This window comes from Microchirus variegatus (assembly GCF_963457635.1).
Source record: "Microchirus variegatus genome assembly, chromosome: 2".
NCBI classification, from domain to species: Eukaryota; Metazoa; Chordata; class Actinopteri; order Pleuronectiformes; family Soleidae; genus Microchirus; species Microchirus variegatus.
The window spans coordinates 3900212-3921854 of record NC_139803.1 but is presented as its reverse complement, the minus strand read 5'-3'; the positions used below and the strand labels follow the sequence as shown (position 1 = coordinate 3921854).

The following is a 21643-nucleotide window of genomic DNA, read 5'->3' as shown; positions in this document are numbered from 1 at the left end:
CAACAAATATTTGGGTTTTAAGGGCCAGAGGTTTGTTTGAAAGATTGTGTGCTAAAAGTTTCTGGCAGCGTTGTCTGTCACTCACCACACCAGTGCATTAAGCCCAATTTATACTCCTGCGTAAAGTGCTCTGCCTCGTCTCCGACTGCACGAGATATTTTTTAAGTGTCCGTCACTCCGTCAAAGGGACAAACGGAGACGGCAAGGGCTGCGATTGGTCCTCAGGACAGGCCGAGATAACGCTGCTCTGTGCCGGGCTCGCAGTGCGCACCGAGCGTCCACAGAGGCGGAGCTGATCACCGCCGACGACGTCGCTGCCAAACTAATAAATACATCATATCTTAACACACGCAGCACATGTTTAGACTCTAAATGGCCAATTTCTCGCCTCAAATGATCTTAAAACTGCGTTCCGTGACACAGAAAAGTGAAAAAACGGCCACTGTTTCAACAACAACAGTCTTTCTCTCTCGGACGCCATTGCTCACTGTAGCCAGAAGCACAACAACTTTGTGTAGCGACCCCTACTGATCGGGCGGGAAATTGCAGTGCGTATCCGTCACCACGACGCAGAAGTATGAAGGCTCGAGGGGTCTCCGTGGTTACGCAGTTAGAGAAGTATAATGTAGACCTGAGGTCAGGATTTGGTTGCTTATCCACCAACAGGAGTCGCCGACGTTCCGCCGATGTAACGCGCCCGGTGGGAAATCCACCGCGTAATCTTCCGTGAATACCGCCGGCTCCCAAGAAGTTACCGATGCGCTGCCGTAACGCGCCCGGTGGGAATCGACACCGTGCAGAGGACGGTGCAAAACCCCGCGCCGCTGACCGGTGGGAAATCCGCCTTTAGTGTTGCTTTTGGAAAAATGACACTGGAGTTTTAGCCACTGCCAAAAAGAGGAAACAGACAAAGAAGAAATTAGTGTGTTCACCCAGGTCCTGTTTTCCAACCGAGTCTTATCGTAGTTGAAATCCTTGTGCTATGCAAGTGTCATTTCACTCGCGAGTGAATACTGTTTAAACACTTTCCCAAACATCAACAAACCTATTCAAACCTGGGATTTTGACAGGGTTTCCTTAGTGGGGGGAAAAAGGGTCATCTGTTCCATATTCATATCATAAAAATCTGCCACTTAGTTTCGCAGACATACACAGCTGCAGTCCACTCTGCAGTCGGTTCATGTGCCCTTGTCTCTCTGTCCCTGTGTGGGGCCGTGCATGTGTGTTTAAATGCAGGACCGGCATCCACTTAGAGATTTAATAAGGCTTAATCTATTAAAGTGCGCATGCTGATGCGTTCCGCTAGCCCGAGGCGATGCAGCGCTGTTTGTACGCGTGCATACAAAGAAGATGAATGGCAGTGATTGTGATCATCTTCAGAAGAAGAATCATAAGCACACGTTGTTTCAGGGCACTTCTTTGACTTGCCGAATTCATCAGTGTCTTTTCTTTTTCACTCTTTTTTCCGTCACTATTCCTCTCGCCTCCCTTCCTTCTCTTGATTCCCATCTTCTGCTGTGCCTGCGCGATGAATAAAACGTTAAAGAACGACACTTTAAGTACATTATTTTTGAAAGAATCTCGTTCGAGCGAGGCGTGCGGTGAACGTAAATTTTCCTCCGCATCTGCTCGTCAAAAGTTTCCCTCTTTTTCCCTCTGAATCACTGTGTTAACATCCAACTCTCTCTCTCTCTCCCACAGCTCGCTGTCAGGCCGTGCAGGCGGAGAACGTCACAGTGTTGGAGGGTGGTACGGCCCAGATCTCCTGCCGTCTGCAGAACTATGACGGATCGATTGTGGTCATCCAGAATCCCCGCCGGCAGACGCTGTTCTTCAACGGCACGCGAGGTGTGTACCTGTGTGTGTACCATTGTGTACCTGTGTGTGTCACCTGTGTGTGTCACCTGTGTGTGTCACCTGTGTGTGTCACCTGTGTGTGTCACCTGTGTGTGTCACCTGTGTGTGTCACCTGTGTGTGTGCGTGTGTGCCTGTGTGTACCTGTGTGCCTGTATGTGCGTGTGTGCCTGTGTGTGCCTGTGTGTACCTGTGTGTGCCTGTGTGTACCATTGTGTGCCTGTGTGTACCATTGTGTACCTGTGTGTGTACGTGTGTACCTGTGTGTGTACCTGTGTGTGCCTGTGTGTGTACCTGTGTGTGCCTGTGTGTACCTGTGTGTGTGTGTGTGTGTGCGCCTGTGTGTGTACGTGTGTGCCTGTGTGCCTGTGTACCTGTGTATATGTGTGTGTGTGCCTGTGTGTACCTGTGTACCTGTGTCCCTGTGTGTGCCTGTGTGTACCATTGTGTACCTGTGTGTACCTGTGTACGTGTGTGTGCCTGTATGTGTACCATTGTGTGTACCTGTGTGTGCACCTGTGTGTGTATGTGTGTGTACTTGTGTGCACCTGTGTGTGCACGTGTGTGCACGTGTGTGCACGTGTGCACCTGTGTGTGCACCTGTGTGTGTACCTGTGTGTGTGTACCTGTGTGTGTACGTGTGTGTACGTGTGTGTACCTGTGTGTACCTGTGTGTACCTGTGTGTACCTGTGTGTACCTGTGTGTGCGTCTGCAGACAAACCTAATCTGTGTGTGTCGACGCACTGGCCCTCTGTGACGTGACGACGGCCGTGGGAAGTCTGGAGCTGCAACTAACGATTATTCTCGTAATCGATTAATCTGTCGATCATTTTCCTCGATTAATCGTTGAATCATTTGGTTCATTAAATGTTTAAAAAAAAACGTTGATCGGTGTTTGTCGAAGCTGGAAATTACGATGTTCTCGAATGTCTTGTTTTGTCCACAAACCAAAACGATTCAGTTTTAATGATTTCTCCATGAAAATATTCACATTTAAAGCGGACCTAAACCGGAAGTTCCAATTAAGGCTGTTTTTTAGTGTGTATCTGTGTCATTACCTTGTTTAAGAAGCCCTGAAGGTTCTAAACAAACAGTTCAGTCACTGCTGAGAACGCTGTGTTTTATTGTAATCTCGGGCTCAGCAAGATCTCTGAGAAAAACCCGGTCCGGTTACGTAAAACACCGGTTCTCCTGAACAGCAGATCGTCCTGCTCCGGGCAGTAGTCCGGGCACATCCGGTTGCGTACATTGAACCGCAGAAGAAGAATAACGTCCGTTGTGGAGGTGTTTCAGGAGCGAAAGTGTCTTCTGACTCTGGGTCAAAGGTCGTCAAAGGAACTGCGGCGGGGGAGTCGTGAAGAAGCTATTTTTAAACACTGTTAAAACAATGTTTTGATAATGAGTAGCAGTGCATCCACCGTTCCAGAGGGGGGAGCTGCACGTCTGAGAGCGTGTGTGCTGAATATGTCACTTCCGGGTACTGGCCAATCACAACACAGTCTGTCTTCTCAGGCGAGATTTATGTCTGAAATATCGGGGCTGACAAGAGGCTTCAAAAAGGACAGATTTCTATCGGCTCGTTTACAGCAACTAGGAGGTTTTTGAGCATAAAAACAAGCTAATGTATGTAAGTAGACCTCCATAACTCACATATATGTGCAACAGGACCAACTCTATGTGAGCTTTAAGAAGCTAAAACAATCAGAAATCTTTTTTTTAATCATGAAAAAAAGCTTCAAACCGATTGACGATTATCAAAATAGTTGGCGTTTAATTTAGTAATCGATTAATAATCGACTGCAAACGTCCCCCATTTTGCCTTTGAAGTGTTTCCACATTAAAAAGTCAGATAACCGATGACTTAATTTAGGCGATGGTTTTCAACGTCGCACCCTGACTGTGACGGCTGTAGCTGTTTTAAAAGCGTAGTTTGAACGCCGTCTTGAAGCGTAATCCGCTGTTGACCCCGGTGATGAGATCAGAGCTTAATGCAGCTCCTCATTAGAGCGTGGCCTTGGCAATCACATGGCAAATTATCATTGTAACCAATATTGTAATGAAGGCAGATTTCAATGAGGGCCTCGAGGTGAGCAAACACCACTTGTTTTTTTCCTAACTAATTAAAAGCAAGTTGCCAACATAGCCGTTTTTTTTTTCTTCTTCTTTTTTTTCCCTGGCAGTGCTGCAGGAGTACTCTGAGCAATAGAACAATAATCAAGGACATTTAAACGCGGACTTTGAAATTTGTGTGTGGGGGGGGGGGGCTCTCCTTAATTGAAACAAATCATGTGTGATGTTTTGTTTTTTCGAAGCAACAGTTATTTTCTGCTCTGCATAATACGCGATCGAATTCTCAGCACATTAGCTGCTGCTTAAAGCAATGTTGTTAAAACAGTAGTGTGCAATATTTAGAGAGTTAAGAGCCGGAGAGTGTATTTTACTATATTAAAGTAATTATGGTGGTTTGGGTTTAAGATCAGGATGCAGGACCTTTTTTTTTTGTGCGAGGAAATAGATTTAATAACATAATGTTAAAGGGATAGTTCCATAGCTCTGCTGTGGCCAAGAACCAGCCTGAGATTTTAGCCTCTTAAAGCTCACATAGAGTGGTCCTGTTGCACATATATGTTACTTATGGAGGTCTACTTACGTACATTAACTTGTTTTTATGCTCAAAAACCCCGTTTACAGCAACCCCCTAGTTGCTGTAAACGAGCCCATAGAAATCCTCTTTTCTGACGCTGTTCCCCAGCCGCGATATTTCAGACTCAACTCTCTCACCCCCCGGCTTCTCAACTGTCTTGTGATCGGCGCAGCGCCCCCCTCTGGAACGATGGATGCACTGCTACTCATTATCCAGAGTCGGACCCAGAGTCAGAAGACACTGTCGCTCGTGAAACACCTCCACAACGGACGTTATTCTTCTTCTGCGGTTCAACTTACGCAACCGGATGTGCCCGGACTAGTGCCCGGACTAGTGCCCGGAGCAGGACGATCTGCTGTTCAGGAGAACCGGTGTTTACGTAACCGGACCGGGTTTTTTCAGAGATCTCGCTGAGCCCGAGATTACAATGAAACACAGCGTTCTCAGCAGTGGCTGAACTGTTTGTTAAGAACCTTCAGGGCTTCTTAAACAAGGTAATGACGCAGATACACACTGAAAAACAGCGTTAATCGGAACTTCCGGTCTAGGTTCCGCTTTCACATAAGGATCATCTAATAAAAGTGTGCAATATCTAAGGAGTATGTACACGACTTTACCTCACTGTTGTTGTACAGCCATTCCCAAGAGGACTCTGAAGTTTGTAGATCACTCACTATCTTGCACCAAAGTCCGTAGGGAAAATCTAAAACGTTCAGCTCTCTTAAGACACAGGAGCTGCTGCTCTATTAATGTCCCATAGTTAATTCTGAATGAAGGATTTCAAACACCAAAGTCACAAAATAACAGAATTGGGCAGCAGTGGGTCAACAATTATTGTGAGGCTTGATGTTTAAATGTGTAGTTTTTTCTATGGACTTTGGTGCAGGTAGAGATCGGTTGACAAAGTGGAATAAATTCAGACGATCTGTGATAAACAGCGGATTCTGAACGGTCGAGTCTTATATTCGATCGTGTTCTAGTGCACTTTTAATCACGACATGTAAACACAACAGTACACAACATTTTTGACCATTTGGTTCATGAGTGATCGCCTCTGGCTTCAACAGACTTAAGTCTGTACTTTAAAACACAGACAGATCAGTGAAGAACACGTTGAGCCCACAAGGCAGATCCAGAGTCTATCGGCAAACACACGGAGCGATATTTTTTGTATGTGAAAACGTGCTCTTGAACACGATTACATATGTCTCAGGCTTTCGTCCTCCCAGCATTTGCAATTACAGTAATCCAACTATCAAGACTCCCACACTCTCCTCGGGGACTCAGACTCTGTCAAAGTCGTTCAGTCACTGAAGATTTTTCCTCAACGCTGTGCTAAGATTAAGACGGAAATAGACGAAGACAAAGCGCCGATACCGAGGCGGCGTTCACATACGATCTTGTTCCTAACGCGTTTACCTTCGCTTCTCTGTCGCCCTCGACCACAGAAGTGGCCTTAATTGGGTATTTTAGGGTCGCTGCTTTTGGGGGCGAAAACCACCGCTTTTAACTTCCTCCTGCGCTTCTATCAGATCAGCACAATGGCGGTGAGAGATCTATTAAGTATTTAAACAGAGCCACCGCATCTGCGTTTCCCACAAGACGTGGACTTGCACTCTTCAGAAAGCACAATGACGCCTAATCAGAGCGAGGGGGGGGGTGTATGAATGCTAGAATGAAAGAGAAATTAGAAAGAATGGAAAAAGGGCAGAGGGCTGAAAGAGGCAGCAACAGAGAGAATATGGAAAGGGACATATGAGATGATGGAGAAAGAGAGGAAATGATCTAAAGTTTGGGCAAGGTATTAAATATAGATGGGTTTTTTTCCCTTAAATCATCTGCACCATCACTCCGTCACTCACTGTAGGGCCTTTCTGTCGTCGCTGTCAAACTCAAACTAGGGGGCCACACTGAAGGTTTGGTGAATCTGCTAAAAAAGTAAAAAAAAAGTATATAAACTCAAGACTGTGTGGAGAATATTTTGACCTTGATGTTGAGTAAGAAGAAAAATGCATTAACTGTGCCTGAATTGTGACATCACAAATGTAAAATGTTGAGTGCTGTCCAACGACGACATTTCCGATGACTGGCTTGGTTATCAGAAATAGGAAAAACAAAAAAATATTGATCCAAAAACCCTAAATATCACTGAAATATAAATGTTTCACAAAGTAATTGATTGATACCACTTTTCGCCACCACCCTATAGCCATCAATATTGATATAGTCTGTTGTCACTTAGCGATTGTTGTTGTTGTTGTTGATGCATTTATTGTCTAAGAGTCTGTTTAGTAAAATATTTTTATAATATGTAAGGTTTTTGGATTGTTTTTGGTTTCATACTTGGGTTTTTCTTCCAGTGATTTTGATTCCGTATTTGACTGATGCTACCAAAGTAGCATTGGCTTATTGGCTATTATATATTATTTACTATTATATATTGGCTTATTCAAGCTCAGCCTATTGGACTGACATTGGCAGATACTCAAATCACACATTCCCAGTGGTCAAAATCCACTTCGGAACTGGAATCTCATTATGAATTTCGTATTTGACCAGTGGGACAGAAATATATCTTCCCTTTGACCGTCTGCTGCCTATAGGCCTTTCTCAGGTTATCTGCGGGGTCTTAAAAAGTCTTAAATCCAATAATTTGAATTTAAGGCCTTAAAATGTCTTAAATTCTCCTAAAATCTCGTAAAAGGTCTTAAATGCAATTTTGAAAGGTCTTAAAAATCTGTTAACGTTTTTAACTTTTATTTAAAAACGTGCATAAACTTCAGTCTCGCTTTGAAATGTTTCTATTTTTGAGGATGCGATAACAACAATAACTACAACACGGAACTAAAGTAGTCCACCTGTGCTGCCCGGTGACAATTTATCCAGCGCCACTAGCTAGCGTGCTGTGCGCGCGCCGCGGCTTAGCTTAGCATAGCATAGCAGCGGAGAAAACTTAACGAAAAGCCCACAGCTAAGCAGAACTGCAAGTTCAACGATTTGTGGCTCCAATTTTCCTTCATGTCTTTTGTACTTGTTTTGCCAGTACGGATTTGAAATGGGTCTTAAATTGTATTCATTATGGTCTTTAAAATCAAAGTCTTAAAAAGTCTTATATTTGACTTGTTGAAAAAACCTGCAGAGACCCTGCTTTCTGTGCTGAACCATTCCATGCTGGGGTCAGTGCTGTAAGTGTTGTGAATTAGTCTGCGTCTGTTTTGCAAGCCGGGCGAGCTGATCCGGAGGGGTTTGTATTTTATGAGATTGCGGCCACTGATAGCGATAATAGAACTGTGGAACTGTAACCGAATGGAGCATTTCTCCTCAGTGGTCCACATCTTTTTTTCATTCTGCCCCTGCTGCTGCTGCTGCTGCTAACTCCCCTCAGCATGCAAATGAGACGGGACAATAAAGGTGAACTTGGACATGAACAGAAGTCTGATATTTAGATGCCATTTAGTGCAAAAAAAACAACTATCTATGGGGAATAGCTCTCTAACAATGCTCTCGCTGCCATTGGACAGAGGAGAAATTCAGTGGACGGGGGGTGGAAAGATCACTCTGGACCATTCTCTCTGCGTCCTGTGGATTTCTCCTATCTCATTGGTTCTCAAAGTGCGGCCCGCGGGCCAATGGCAGCCCACAGAAACATTTCTGGCGGCCCGCAATGAATTACAGTTGTTTTAATCCAGGAGCTACTAAGCTATTAAATGTTTATTGGACATTACTGGATACAGACCAATAAGTGTAAACTGTACAACTGTATTTACTATGTCATAGTGACACAGTAGAGTATGACATTTTTGTTAAATTTTGGACCAAAATTTTTTTTCAAAAAAAAAATGTCAAATGTCAAAATTGTCATATTTGTGACGACATAGTATTGTACAACGTTTTTGTCAAATTTTGGACCAAAAACTTTTTCCCCAAAAAAGTGTAAAATTTTGAAAGACATAGTATAGTATGACGTTTTTGTCAAATTTTGGACCGAAATATTTTCTGAATTTTTTTTTTCAAATTTGGGACAGCATACATGTCATTTTTGTCAAATTTCAGACCAAATTTTTTTTATTATTATTGTCAAATTTGGGTTGACATAGTATAGTATGACGTTTTTGTCAAATTTCGGACATACATTTTTTTTCAAAAAAAAATGTCAAATTTGGGACGGCATGTGTCATTTTTGTCAAATTTTGGACCACATTTTTTGGGGGAAAAAATTGTCAAATTTGTGACGACATAGTATTGCACAACGTTTTTGTCAAATTTTGGACCAAAAACTTTTTCCCCAAAAAATTTTAAAATTTTGAACGACATAGTATAGTATGACGTTTTTGTCAAATTTTGGACCGAAATATTTTCTGAATTTTCTTTTTCAAATTTGGGACAGCATACATGTCATTTTTGTCAAATTTCAGGCCAAATTTTTTTTATTATTATTGTCAAATTTGGGTTGACAAAGTATAGTATGACGTTTTTGTCAAATTTCGGACCAACATTTTTTTTCAAAAAAAAAAGTCAAATTTGGGACGGCATGTGTCATTTTTGACAAATTTTGGACCACATTTTTTGGGGGAAAAAATTGTCAAATTTGTGACGACATAGTATTGTACAACGTTTTTTGTCAAATTTTGGACCAAAAACTTTTTCCCCAAAAAATTGTAAAATTTTGAACGACATAGTATAGTATGTCGTTTTTGTCAAATTTTGGACTGAAATATTTTCTGAATTTTTTTTTTCAAATTTGGGACAGCATACATGTCATTTTTGTCAAATTTTGGAACCAAATTTTTTTTTCTATTATTGTCAAATTTGGGTTGACATAGTATAGTATGACGTTTTTGTCAAATTTTGGACCAACATTTTTTTTTCAAAAAAATTGACGCCATAGTTATTACAAATGGGATTTCTTTCAGTTTTTTTTTCATTTTTTTCCCTTTGGCGGCCCTCAGTCCAATGTTGGGTTCCTAAATTGGCCCTCAGGTATCAAAACTTTGAGAACCCCTGTACTATCTACATCATTTTTTTCTCCACATGCCTGCCACATTATGCTGCTATATTAAGCCATTTCACACACACACACACACACACACACTACAAAGCCAATATCTATACTGTAGTGTCTGTAGTGTTGTGATGAATTATCCCGTGCGATGGCCCTGGTGTTGCATCGGGAAAGTGTCTGCGGTTCCTGGCAGCACAAAAGAAGCGTAGAGAGGGAGACGGAAACAAAATAGAGACGGTGAGTTTTTTCGCAGTTTGAGTCGATACCGAGCGAGTCTCTGAAGTATTTTACGGGAATCTATGGGCATCGAGCCACCGTCACCCACAGACTGTTATTAGTGTCGCTTGTTATTATCAGCATTTTTCTCCTCACTATCGAGTCCACTCTTTCTTCAGCAACAAAAGGAAAATTGTTGCATGTTCACCTCCTCTAATCCTCCCCTTGTCACTTTTCTTTTCTTTCCTCTCCCTGCATTAGCATTTGCAGTTCATCCACGTGCAGTACAGAATGAGGCATTTTAAAGCTGATGTGTTTATTTGTTTTTATTTATTATATTTTTTTTAAGTCCGGATTGCCATGAGGACAACTGCAGTATTTAGCCCGTCTCACACTGAATTTAAGGGCAGCTCCACACTGTTTAATAGCTTTCCCTAAAATAACCTCTGGTTGTGCGATGAGCTGTGTTTTGCAAAGCTTTTTATTCTTTTCTTTTCTTGTTCCATTTTCAAAACAATAATAATTAAATCATAAAATAATTAAGAGTAAAATGTCAGACACTAAATTAGAAATGGGCTTACAAAGGAATAATGGCAGCTACAAAGACAGCAAATTAATATATCCAGGTTTAGGACGGTCCAGTCAGTGTCTGTCATCTGTCATGTTGTTTCCATGTACGGCCTGAGGGGGCTCCATCCTATCAAAATCGAGCCTTAGAATCATCCCCAGAGTTGTCCATGGGAGTGACATCACAAATTATAAGGTGGTGAGAACTCGACTCTCACATCTCACAAATGTAAATTTATAGCTCCCATAGAGTGGTCCTATCACACATATATGTTAGTTATGGAGGTCTACTTACATACATTAACTTGTTTTTATGGTCAAAAACCTCCTTGTTGCTGTAAACGAGCCGATAGAAATCTCTCCTTACTGAAGCTCTCATCAGCCGCGTTGTTTTAGACTAAAATCTCACACCCAGAAGACAGACTGTGTTGTGATTGGCCAGCCAACGACAGCCTTCCCAACTGTCTTGTTATTGGCCAATACATGGAAGTTACATAATTAGCACACCCGCTCTCAGAAGCGCAGCTCCCCCCTCTGGAACGGTGGATGCACTGCTACTCATTATCAAAACATTGTTTTTACGCTGTTTAAAAATAGCTTCTTCACGACTCCCCGCCGCAGTCCCTTTTATGACTTTTACCCAGAGTCAGACCCCAGTTCAATGTACGCAACCGGATGTGCCCGGACTAGTGCCCGGACTAGTGCCCAGAGCAGGACGATCTGCTGTTCAGAACCGGTGTTTACGTAACCGAACCGGGTTTTTTCAGAGATCTCGCTGAGCCCGAGATTACAATAAAACACAGCGTTCTCAGCAGTGGCTGAACTGTTTGTTTAGAACCTTCATTTAGAATTTAGAAAAAAAAAATTTACATTTTTTTTTCATATTTTTTGGGGAAAGTCGAGATCTCGAGTTTCAAAGTCGAGATCTCAACTTTTTTTTTCTCATGTCACTTCAGGGGCTCCGTAAAAATCCAATGACATGAGTGAAAAAAAATCTGGAGTACTAGCGAAGCGCGAGTTCACATGCGATCGGCGAACTGATTATCTTCCGTTTCTCAGTTATTACGGATATTTTTCAGGTCTTTCACGAGAATAGGCCGTGTTTTTCGCTGATCGGCATATTTGATTTAAAGGTTTTAAAGTACAGGAGAGCATGGTATGTCATGCTCTCCTGTACTTTAAACATAAAATCCAACAAAGGAGACCGGTACCACAAAGAAGAAATGCATGAGAGAGGCAGGGAAAGTGGGGCACGGGTGAAAATCATTGGGGCAGTAAAACATGACAATGAAAGAAAGTAAATCAAATTAAAAGATGCAAGAGAATGGAAAACTGCCAGTATCAGGGCTTTTATTGAAAAAAAAAAAAGTCATATTATGAGACAAGATGAGGAACGTGGAGCATCTTGTGAAGTTCTGCTTTGGTTTCAGGCTTCGCAAAGAAGGTAATACGTAATCTTTTGGCTCATCAGCTCTACATTAGCATCAGTATCAGGGCTTTGAAAAGACTGTGTAACAAACCGAGTATCTTCCTGAGAACAGACTCACACAGACTCTCCTCTCTTTTGTGGAGGAGGTGATGGCTTATATAGGCCGACAGCAAAGGCTGCAGCCGCTTCCATCCGAGTGCAATTCAAAGAGGTTTCATAGTTTTTCAAATAAAAAAAAAATATGTCGATTAATTAAATTGATCATTAAGAGTGGAACTCCAGTGAGCACGGCATCTCGGACATTATGAGGGAGCCAAGGCTTTATGGCATATTGATTCTTATGCTCAGCTCAGGCCCAGTAGCATTGCAAGCAATTGCGGCATAGACGGAATTAGCCGTCACATCATGTGGGTGGAGGCGTACACCCCTAAAAAGTGGGGGAAAAGGTTGTTTTATTATCGCTTTATTCACTATATATTAATGAAGTCATGATATTACAGTTATGACTTTATTCTGGAAATGAATGTTTTTCCTTCAGTATGGGCCTAATACTCCGTCATAGGGTTGGGTCTTGATGATCAGTCAAACTGCTTTCCATTGCAGTTTTTCACCCACTCATATATTCACTCAGCTAAACTTTTTTTTTTTTTCAATCAAACACTTTGTCACACTGTTGGGGGTTAAGTGTTTTGCCCAGGGACACATTGGCATGTAAACCAGTAGAGCCTGGAATTAAACCTGCGACCTTTCAGTTGGAAAAAACAACCCTACCGCTGAGCCACGGTCGCCCCAAGTCTATAACAGAAATGCAAAAAAGTGGAAAAACCCTGAATGGACGCAATGTCCGTGGGGCAGAGGAAATGTCGTACCAATTCCAGGGGCGGACGGTGTATAGCACACGTGTCAAACCCAAGGCCCCGGGGGCCAGATGTGGCCCGCCACGTCATTTTATCTGGCCCGCGACGAATGAAATTGAGATTGAAATATCCACAGTTTATCCCAAAATGTCCAGGAAGAGAAAGATTGATGAAAATCGCAGATGAAAGGCAGTTTCAAGTATGCCAAAGTTAGCCTTCAAGAAAAAACAACAAATTGTCAAAGAATTCAAAGGCAAAATGCGATCGCACACGGACACGTTCACCAGCCAATCAGGATTGGCGTAATTAGATTAACGCTTCTGAGGGCTGCAGCAGGGGCGTGCATCCCACAGTGAGACATCTCACTCGTATTACTCGGAGAACCGGGGTTATGTTAATAACCTAAAAGATCCAAGTCATGTTTTATGGTCCTGCCTCTATTGGGCCGATTTGATCAACGTTGAGAATCGCTCACAAACATTCTCCCCTTGAATATGACAGTGAGCGTCACGGCATGACATCTTTAGCATTTAAGCGTCCATGTTAAGCTAAAGTTGACATTTAGCACATAACATTTAAGGTTTTTTTTGTATTTTTAGATAGGTTTTACATGCCAATATTTGTAAATGTAGCATTTAGCTGTATTTGATAATTAGCATGTAAACATCAATGCTAACCTCATGTTAAAAAAGTTTTTTTTTTCGAAAAAAAACATACCCTCCAATGCATTTTTGATGAGGATTTATGTGCATGTTTCTCTTACGTGCATGCATGTTTATGACTCGTCGCAGCGGACAGCAGTCATTTGAAGCTACCATTCGTTAGCTTGTTTGCTAGCTTGTGGCAAAACATAAGAAAAATGTCCCAGAAATTAGACTGATTTTCACTAATTGGAAATCTATTTGTCCAAGCAATTGCAGCCACTGCCTGATGACAGCGTTGAGCCTATATCTACAGGTCCAAGATGCTACTTTCCATTTAAGTGGTGCAGCTTTGCACTATCCTGGTTCAGATTGAATTATTTTTTTTATTTTTTTCATTGATTGCCGTTGTTGCTCCGGTAAAAGGACCGGGCCAATTAGAGGGTTTTCTCTTCTTCTCAGTCGTACTGAGGCTTTGGCAGCCAAGCCAATAAAAACCGGTTGTAGGAATTAGATGCGATTGCCCTGCATTGGCCAAAAACCAAATAAATAAATAAAGAGATAGAGAGAGCGAGATTGCCACTAAAATGTTGACTAAAATTACACCAATGGGATTTAATTATTTGGAGAAAATACCAAGCCCATCGGAGACGGCCATTATATCTGATACTGAAAGACAGACTAATGAAGTGAAGTCAAGAAAATGAAGCAGCCCGCTTTGTGAAAAGTCTGCAGCCCTGCTGCTAAACAAGTGAATGTGTGAGTGAGGTGCAGAACAGCTCCCCGAGGAGCTTTTCATCTACAGACATTTATCTAATTTTTATTTATTATTTTTAAAGCACAGCAAAGGCCTGGCAGTTAAACGTCTGAAAACAAGTTCTTGATAATACGACACTCGCACATTGTTAGTCTCCAACGATTCTTAATATTCTGTGTCTGTCTGCGTCAGCGTTTAAAGAAAAGAATCGATTGCTGACACATTGAAAACAGACTTGTTATCTTTACGCTCCATTTGTACCTTTATTATTATTATTTACACACAAATACAGCATTTAGTGGCTTTTTAAATGTTGTCTGTCTAACATATTTCTTCTAACATCCCAGTCACAGACTCACAGACTGACAGACTTTATAAGACATGTTCATGGTAAATCAGTGAGGGCTTAGGTTTGGTCCCACTGTGAAATCCTCACAATTGTGGGAGCTCTCCTGTGACCATTTTTTGAGCACTTTATGGACACTTTTCTCTCAGTCGGTTATCGGTAGACCTTGCATGAAGAAATTACCCAGAGTTCAAAGCGCGTGGGTTACCAAAACCAATTGGCAATCCATGACAGCAACAACCAAAAAGGGCATAAACATCAGTCAAATGTCCTAAAAAAGTTGAAATACCATTTTAACCAGATTATTGGGCGAATGGTGAACGCGGAATTACCGAGTTCAGAGGAACTGAACTCAGATTATCCACAACCCAACATGTTTTTTAATTATTCAGTCGTAGATATAGTATTATTATGTGAGCAAAATGTCACGTATAGACTGGTATTCCTAACGGTGGCTAACCTGAGCTACGTTTACATTGCTTTCGGTGAACTTGGGCGTGACATCGCTCCAAGTTCCGACTTCCAAATGTAAATGGAATGCAGCATAAAGACCAACGTGGCGTGAACTCGGTGTTTACATCGCGGAAATTAAACGACGTTAAACAAAACGTCTCAAGCTCGTCAAATTAAGCCAGTTTTTGGCATTGGTGTTTACATGCTAATTATCAAAATACAGCTAAATGCTACATGTAAAATATTGGCATGTAAAACCTAGCTAAAAATACTAAAAACCTTAAATGTTAAGTGCTAAATGTCAACTTTAGCTTAACATGGACGGTTAAATGCTAAAGATGTCATGCCATGAAGCTAACTGTCATATTCAATTCATTTTGAATTCAATATCATGATGCAGTATTTCAACATTAAAGGTGCATTATGTAATAAATCTAAAGCAACTGGCCGTAAAATCCTCCTAATATGTCACAGAGACTCAGGAATAATGTTCATATAACAAACTGAACTCAGCAACAACAGTACAGACAAAATATTTGCATTAAAAAAAAATATTTTGCAGACTGCAAATCATGTTTATGTTTTGAAATCATGTTTTGGCGTCATGTGGCGCCACCTACAGCTGTCTACCAATCATTGCAGTCAGTAGAGTCTCAGCTGCCGAGCAACCACGGGTTGCCAGTTACGTCAGAAAACGAAACCTAAAAGACCTCGGTATTTTGAATTTGAGCGTAGTAACCGTTTTTGGCCACATTCTTACATATGGCACCTTTATATGTTGCTAAAAATGTCAACTTTAGCTTAACATGGACGCTTAAATGCTAACGATGTCATGCTGTGAAGCTAACTGTCATATTCAATTCATTTTGAATTCAATATCACGACGCAGTATTTAGACATGAATGTTTACATGTTAATGACAGCATGGCACAAAGGCGAAATATAAATTTAGCCGTGCTAACTTTATATTTATTGCATTTTGAGCCTTTTCAGCCCTTCACACACAGGCAATAGCAGGTTTAGATTTAGACTATTTAAGGGTTTATGGGAACATAAGTGACTGAGCTGATGACTAATGATCTCACCTTCTTTCTCCTTCCCACCCCCAACTTGTCCCACCTCATTTCCCCCACATCTGCACTTCTTCTCCCCGATTCTCTCTCCAATCGCCGATCCCATTTCCACTCTTCCCCCGATCGTCTTCACCGAAACACGTCCAGCGCTGAAGGACGACCGCTTCCAGATGGTGCTCTTCACGCCGCGGCTGGTGCGCATCACGTTGACCAACGTCAGCGTGTCCGACGAGGGCGGCTACTTCTGCCAGCTCTACACGGACGCCACGCACCACCAGGTGGCCACGCTCAGCGTCCTGGTGCCCCCGGAGACGCCCGCCGTGGAGGTGAAGCAGGAGGCCGTGGAAGGCGGCGAGGCGGAGCTCACCTGCGTGTCGCCGCGCAGCAAGCCGGCGGCCACCCTGCGCTGGATCCGTAATGGCCGGGAGTTACCAGGTAAACCCGGGATGGTGGTGGTGGTGACAGATGGGCTGACGGATGGGTGAGATGAATGTGGGGATAAATGAGGAAATTAATGAAGGGGAATATAGAGTATGTGACGTGGAATGGCGCCGATTAAAAGATGGATGGATGGGTGATTGATGGGTTGATAAGGTGAATGGCAGACGGATCACTTAATGGGAGCTGGTATAGACTGATGGATGTGGAGAAGGAAGGTTTTGGCTGCAGGGCTCCTCTTCCCATGTCTTGGAAATTGATCAAGTGTCCTTGTCCATCCCGAGAAACTTTTTTGAGACGAGACGGTAAAAACATTTTATTTTCCCCCATTCTTTTAAGGTGAAGTCTGTACTTTCGAGGTCAGAAATCTACTGCTTTTTCTTCCGTCTGGCAAAATCTTTCCCGACTTAAAAAAAACACTGTATGTCTCTCTGCTTATGCTCATTACATTGAAATTCAAATTCAAATTTCAGCTGTGAGCAAGCCATTGCATTATTTTGCTGATGTTGCCCATATCATTTTGTGTCATTTCAATTACGAACTCAAGACCTCAGACACAAAGGACGAAAGTGAGCCATCAGAACCATTGAAAGCCAGCGTACCTCGCCTCGGCCCCCAAAAATAACAAGTCAAACGTGTTCTGCAAATTTAGCAAATAATAACTTATTTATAGGGTGAATTCCAATTCCTTGCTTAATCCTCAATCTTAACCCTCAATCTCAAAAATGTGCGCTCCCTCTAGTGCAAGTGCTGTCCCGATTCGCAGAAAAATTCAGTTGAGGGCCAAGTTTAAGGGCTGTATCGCCCTCAATATTGAGATTTTTTCCGAGACCACCCTTGGCGTCTTTTCACATAACAAAGATGGCGCCGAAAGCAGCCAAACGAGTACGCTACAAATGAAGTGTTTTCTTTGTTAATAGAGATATAAAACTGATGAAAACCATTGTTTTATCTTAGTTTAGGCCCATATTATGGATTACTGACGTCATTTTGTCAATAGTCGGCCGGTGCGGACAAGCGATGGTTTGCTATGGTTTACTTTTCAATAAGCCGTGGTGTGTGGTAACTGTCAGCTGAATATTTGAATGAGTATCATCTTATAACTAACTGACAACCTAATAACTTGACTGACAAACGGATCGTAATAAATAATAATAGTAATTTTATAATAATGACGTAAATGTGTTCTTCTTCTTCTTCTTCTTTTTTGGAGTTGACAGACTGGACGCAGCTTTGGCGTTATTCTGCCCCCTACAGTCTGAAGACGTATCTGCATTTAAGGGGTGTCCCATTTCTAAGTGACAAAATAACCCTCAACACTTTCCAGTTAAGATTAAGGGTTGAGCTTGAGGGTTAAGATTAAGGGTTAAGATAGGAATTGGAATTGGCCCTTAACGTATAGCACCACAGTTAACAGAAGGTTAATGCCTCGTTACATGGGCCCACGGTACCTAAACAACAACATTCCCCCCATGCATGTGTACTCAATCTCATATTCCTATTCCATTAGCAGCAATTCTCATGTCATTGTTTGATTGCGGAGTTGTACATGTGTATAACCTCAAGCCCGTTTCCATGGTTACCATTATCTTCATTATTTCCCGTCAGTAAAAACAGCAAACAGAGTGCACCGAGCTGCACGGAGTGTGGATGTGGAATCAAAACTGGAGGTGTGTGCTCACAAGGGACAACCTCTATTCTTAGACCCTCACATCAAATGAGGAAAAATTCCACAAAAAACCTTTTTGAAAAAAAATGGGAGAATCCCCAGGTAAATCGTAGATATGTGAAATGTAGAATAAAGGGGGGGATTGTAATAGAAGCTAATAGAAGAGAATCTAAGGTGGCCCTGAGGTGCAAAACACAAATGCAAATCACAGAAACACAACGCAAATCAAAAACACAAAAACATTACCTCAAAACGGAAACACAAATCACACAACGCAAACACCAAAGCAGAAAACACAAAATATGAACTCACAACGCAAGCATAAAAGCGGAAAACACGAAAACATTAACTCAACGCAAACACAAATGCAGAAAACACAAAAACATTGACTCACAACGCAAACACAAATCACACAACGCAAACACCAAAGCGGACAACACAAAATATGAACTCACAACGCAAACACTAAAGCAGAAAACGCGAAAACATTAACTCAACACAAATGCAGAAAACACAAAACATTACCTCAAAACGGAAACGCAAATCACACAACGCAAACACCAAAGCAGAAAACACAAAATATGAACTCACAACGCAAGCATAAAAGCGGAAAACACGAAAACATTAACTCAACGCAAACACAAATGCAGAAAACACAAAAACATTGACTCACAACGCAAACACAAATCACACAACGCAAACACCAAAGCAGAAAACACAAAATATGAACTCACGACGCAAACACAAAAGCAGAAAACGCGAAAACATTAACTCAACACAAATGCAGAAAACACAAAAACATTATCCCAAAACGGAAACGCAAATCACACAACACAAACACAAAAGCAGAAAACACGAAAACATTAACTCACAACGCAAACACCAAAGCAGAAAACACAAAATATGAACTCGCAACGCAAACACAAAAGCAGAAAACACAACGGAAATGCATGTCAAAACGGAAACACAACTCAAAAAACATTGTGTACATTCTGATTCTTACCAAAAAACATTGATTTGATTGAAATCCTGAGACTTTTTTGCAAACTTCCTCTCTGCACAGCGCAGATGATGATGATGATGATGATGACGATGACGGTCATTTGTTTTTTTTTTGAGCAAAGATTGATTTGCTCCATTAGTGAAAAAGTGATGTTTTAAAGATTCACACTCTCCAGATGTTCTTCCCTCGTTTTCCCGTGGCACATGTTTAATTCACCGTCCTCTATCGCTCCTTCCGATTAAACCCTCGCGCATCCAACGGCCCGTTACCTGGAGCCATCCTTCTCCTTTTATAACCCGCTGTCTCCCTCTGCTTTTTTGCACACTTAAAGGGGTGAGGGATAAATCTAAGTCTTTCAGTCGAAACCTCGGTCTATTTAACCTTCACCGTCGTTGAATCGGCGCCCGTGCAATAATAACGCTACGCTTTGATCAGAATATTGTTCAGTCGACTGAGCATGACAAACAAAAAGATGGAAACTCGGAGGCTGGAGTGTCTCTCGCTGAGGTTTTATTTTCTTGGAATAAATATTCATTCAGTGGCTCTGAAGGCCTCGCTCACACAGACGGAGCAGATGAATGATCGGCAACAGGCGATGATGTGTATGTTTTGCCCTTTTTTTTAAACTTCATGTCAGCCATTGTCTCTTTTAGTTTCTATTTTTATCTGACACTCAACGTCCTATTCATTGCCGTCTTTTCATCTTTTTCCGGATGATATTATCTGGGGTTGTCTCTGCAGTGCTGTCTCTTCTCGCTCTGTTCTTCCTATAATCCCTTCTTCTTCTACTTTTAAGGCCCCCTTATACTCTAAAGCATTGGTTCTCAAAGTGCGGCCCGTGGGCCAATGGCGGCCCGCAATGAATTACAGTTGATAGTTTTAATCCAGAAGCTACTAAGCTTGTTAAATGTTTATTGGACATTACTGGATACAGACCAATAAGTGTAAACTGTACAACTGTATTTACTATGTCATCAAATGTTGGATGACATAGTGACACAGTATAGTATGACGTTTTTGTCAAATGTTGGCATTAAAACTTTTTTCCCAAAAAAATGTCACATTTTGGACGATATAGTTTAGTATGACGTTTTTGTCAAATTTTGGACCCAATTTTTTTTTGAAAAAAATGTTCAAATTTGGGACTGCATAATATGTCATTTTTGTCAAATTTTGGACCAAATGTTTCTTTGAAAAAAATTGTCAAATTTGGGACGACATAGTATTGTGCAACGTTTTTGTCAAATTTTGGACCAAAAACTTTTTTTCCCAAAAAAATGGTCACAATTTGGACGACGTAGTATGTCGGTTTTGTCAAATTTTGGACTCCATAGTTATTACAAATGGGATTTCTTTAAGTTTTTTTTTTAGTTTTTTTCCCTTTGGTGGCCCTCAGTCCAATATTGGGTTCCTAAATTGGCCCTCAGGTATCAAAACTTTGAGAACCCCTGCTCTAAAGCCTTTTGTGTGTACTTTTTTTGCGTACATTTTGTCTGCATTTATTGTGCGTGTCGCTGGAGGGATTACGATGACTTCACCAGAGCCGTTTCTTGCTATATGCGGCATAGGGCCCCACAGCCACCAGGGGGCCCCCCAAACTGCAAGTTCAGACTCATGTATTGGATGCATTCACTATGCATGTATTTGCAAAGCATGTGTTTGTGGGGTAATCAGAAAAAGTTAGTTATCTCTACCTCGAGTTGGAAAAAAATAGGGGCCCCCAAATAGTATCGCGCACAGGGCCCCACAAACAGCTAGAAACGGCCCTGGACTTCACTAGTTGCCATGTTTGTCGATGCCTGCAACTTGGCACTCGGCACTGCCCTCTAGAGGAAATGTTGCGTGATGTCCATACCAATGCAACGCTTCGCAAGGTTGTTGTGCTTTTGGCTACAGTGAGCAATGGCGTCCGAGAGAGAAAGACTGTTGTTGTTGTTGTTGTTGTTGTTGTTGTTGTTGTTGTTCAAACAGTGGCCGTTTCTCACTTTTCTGTGTCACGGAACGCAGTTTTAAGATCATTTGAGGCGAGAAATTAGCCATTTAGAGTCTAAACGTGTGCTGTGTGTGTTAAGATATGACGTATTTGTAGTTTGGCAGCGACGTTGTCGTCGGCGGTGATCAGCTCCGCCTCTGTGGACGCTCGGTGCGCACTGTGAGCCGTCACAAAGCATCGTTATCTCGGCCTGTCCTGAGGACCAATCGCAGCCCTCGCCGACTCCGTTGTCCCTTGACGGAGTGACGGACAAAATATTTCGTGCAGTCGGAGACGACGCAGAGGCTTCTACGACGGGCTCTGCGTTACCTGCGTAGAGCACTTTACGCAGGAGTATAAATTGGGGCTTTAGAACCAAAAGACCCAGGTTCGTCCCCACCCCCCTCCCTCAAATGTCTCTGGTTTCCTCCCATAGTCCCAAAAACATGCACAGGTTAAACTGGACACTCTAAATAAATTCACCAAAGAATGAAGGGGTTGTTTGTTGGCCCTGTGATTGACAGGTGAAAACCTGTCCAGGGTGTATTCTGCCTGCCCTCCAGCAGCCCCTACGACCCTCATGCGAGGAGGAGGAGGATAAAGCCGGTCGTCGAATGAATTAAATGCTAATTTCACAGGTGGGAAAAAGATGTGAAACTCCTTCGGAGGGTTATTCCTTTAAGAGTCGGAAACGGGCTGAACTCCTCTCCTGTTTCTGCC

The 21643-nt window shown here is 42.1% G+C and overlaps 1 protein-coding gene across 1 annotated transcript in view; it reads left to right on the top strand.

Moving 5' to 3' along the window:
* Positions 1-21643, top strand: part of cadm4 (cell adhesion molecule 4) — an 88739-nt gene that overhangs the window by 16245 nt on the left and 50851 nt on the right. The window contains exons 2-3 of the mRNA XM_083885893.1: positions 1702-1848; positions 15989-16276. Of these exons, the coding sequence (XP_083742019.1) occupies positions 1702-1848; positions 15989-16276 (435 nt within the window). The remainder of the gene's footprint in view (positions 1-1701; positions 1849-15988; positions 16277-21643) is intronic.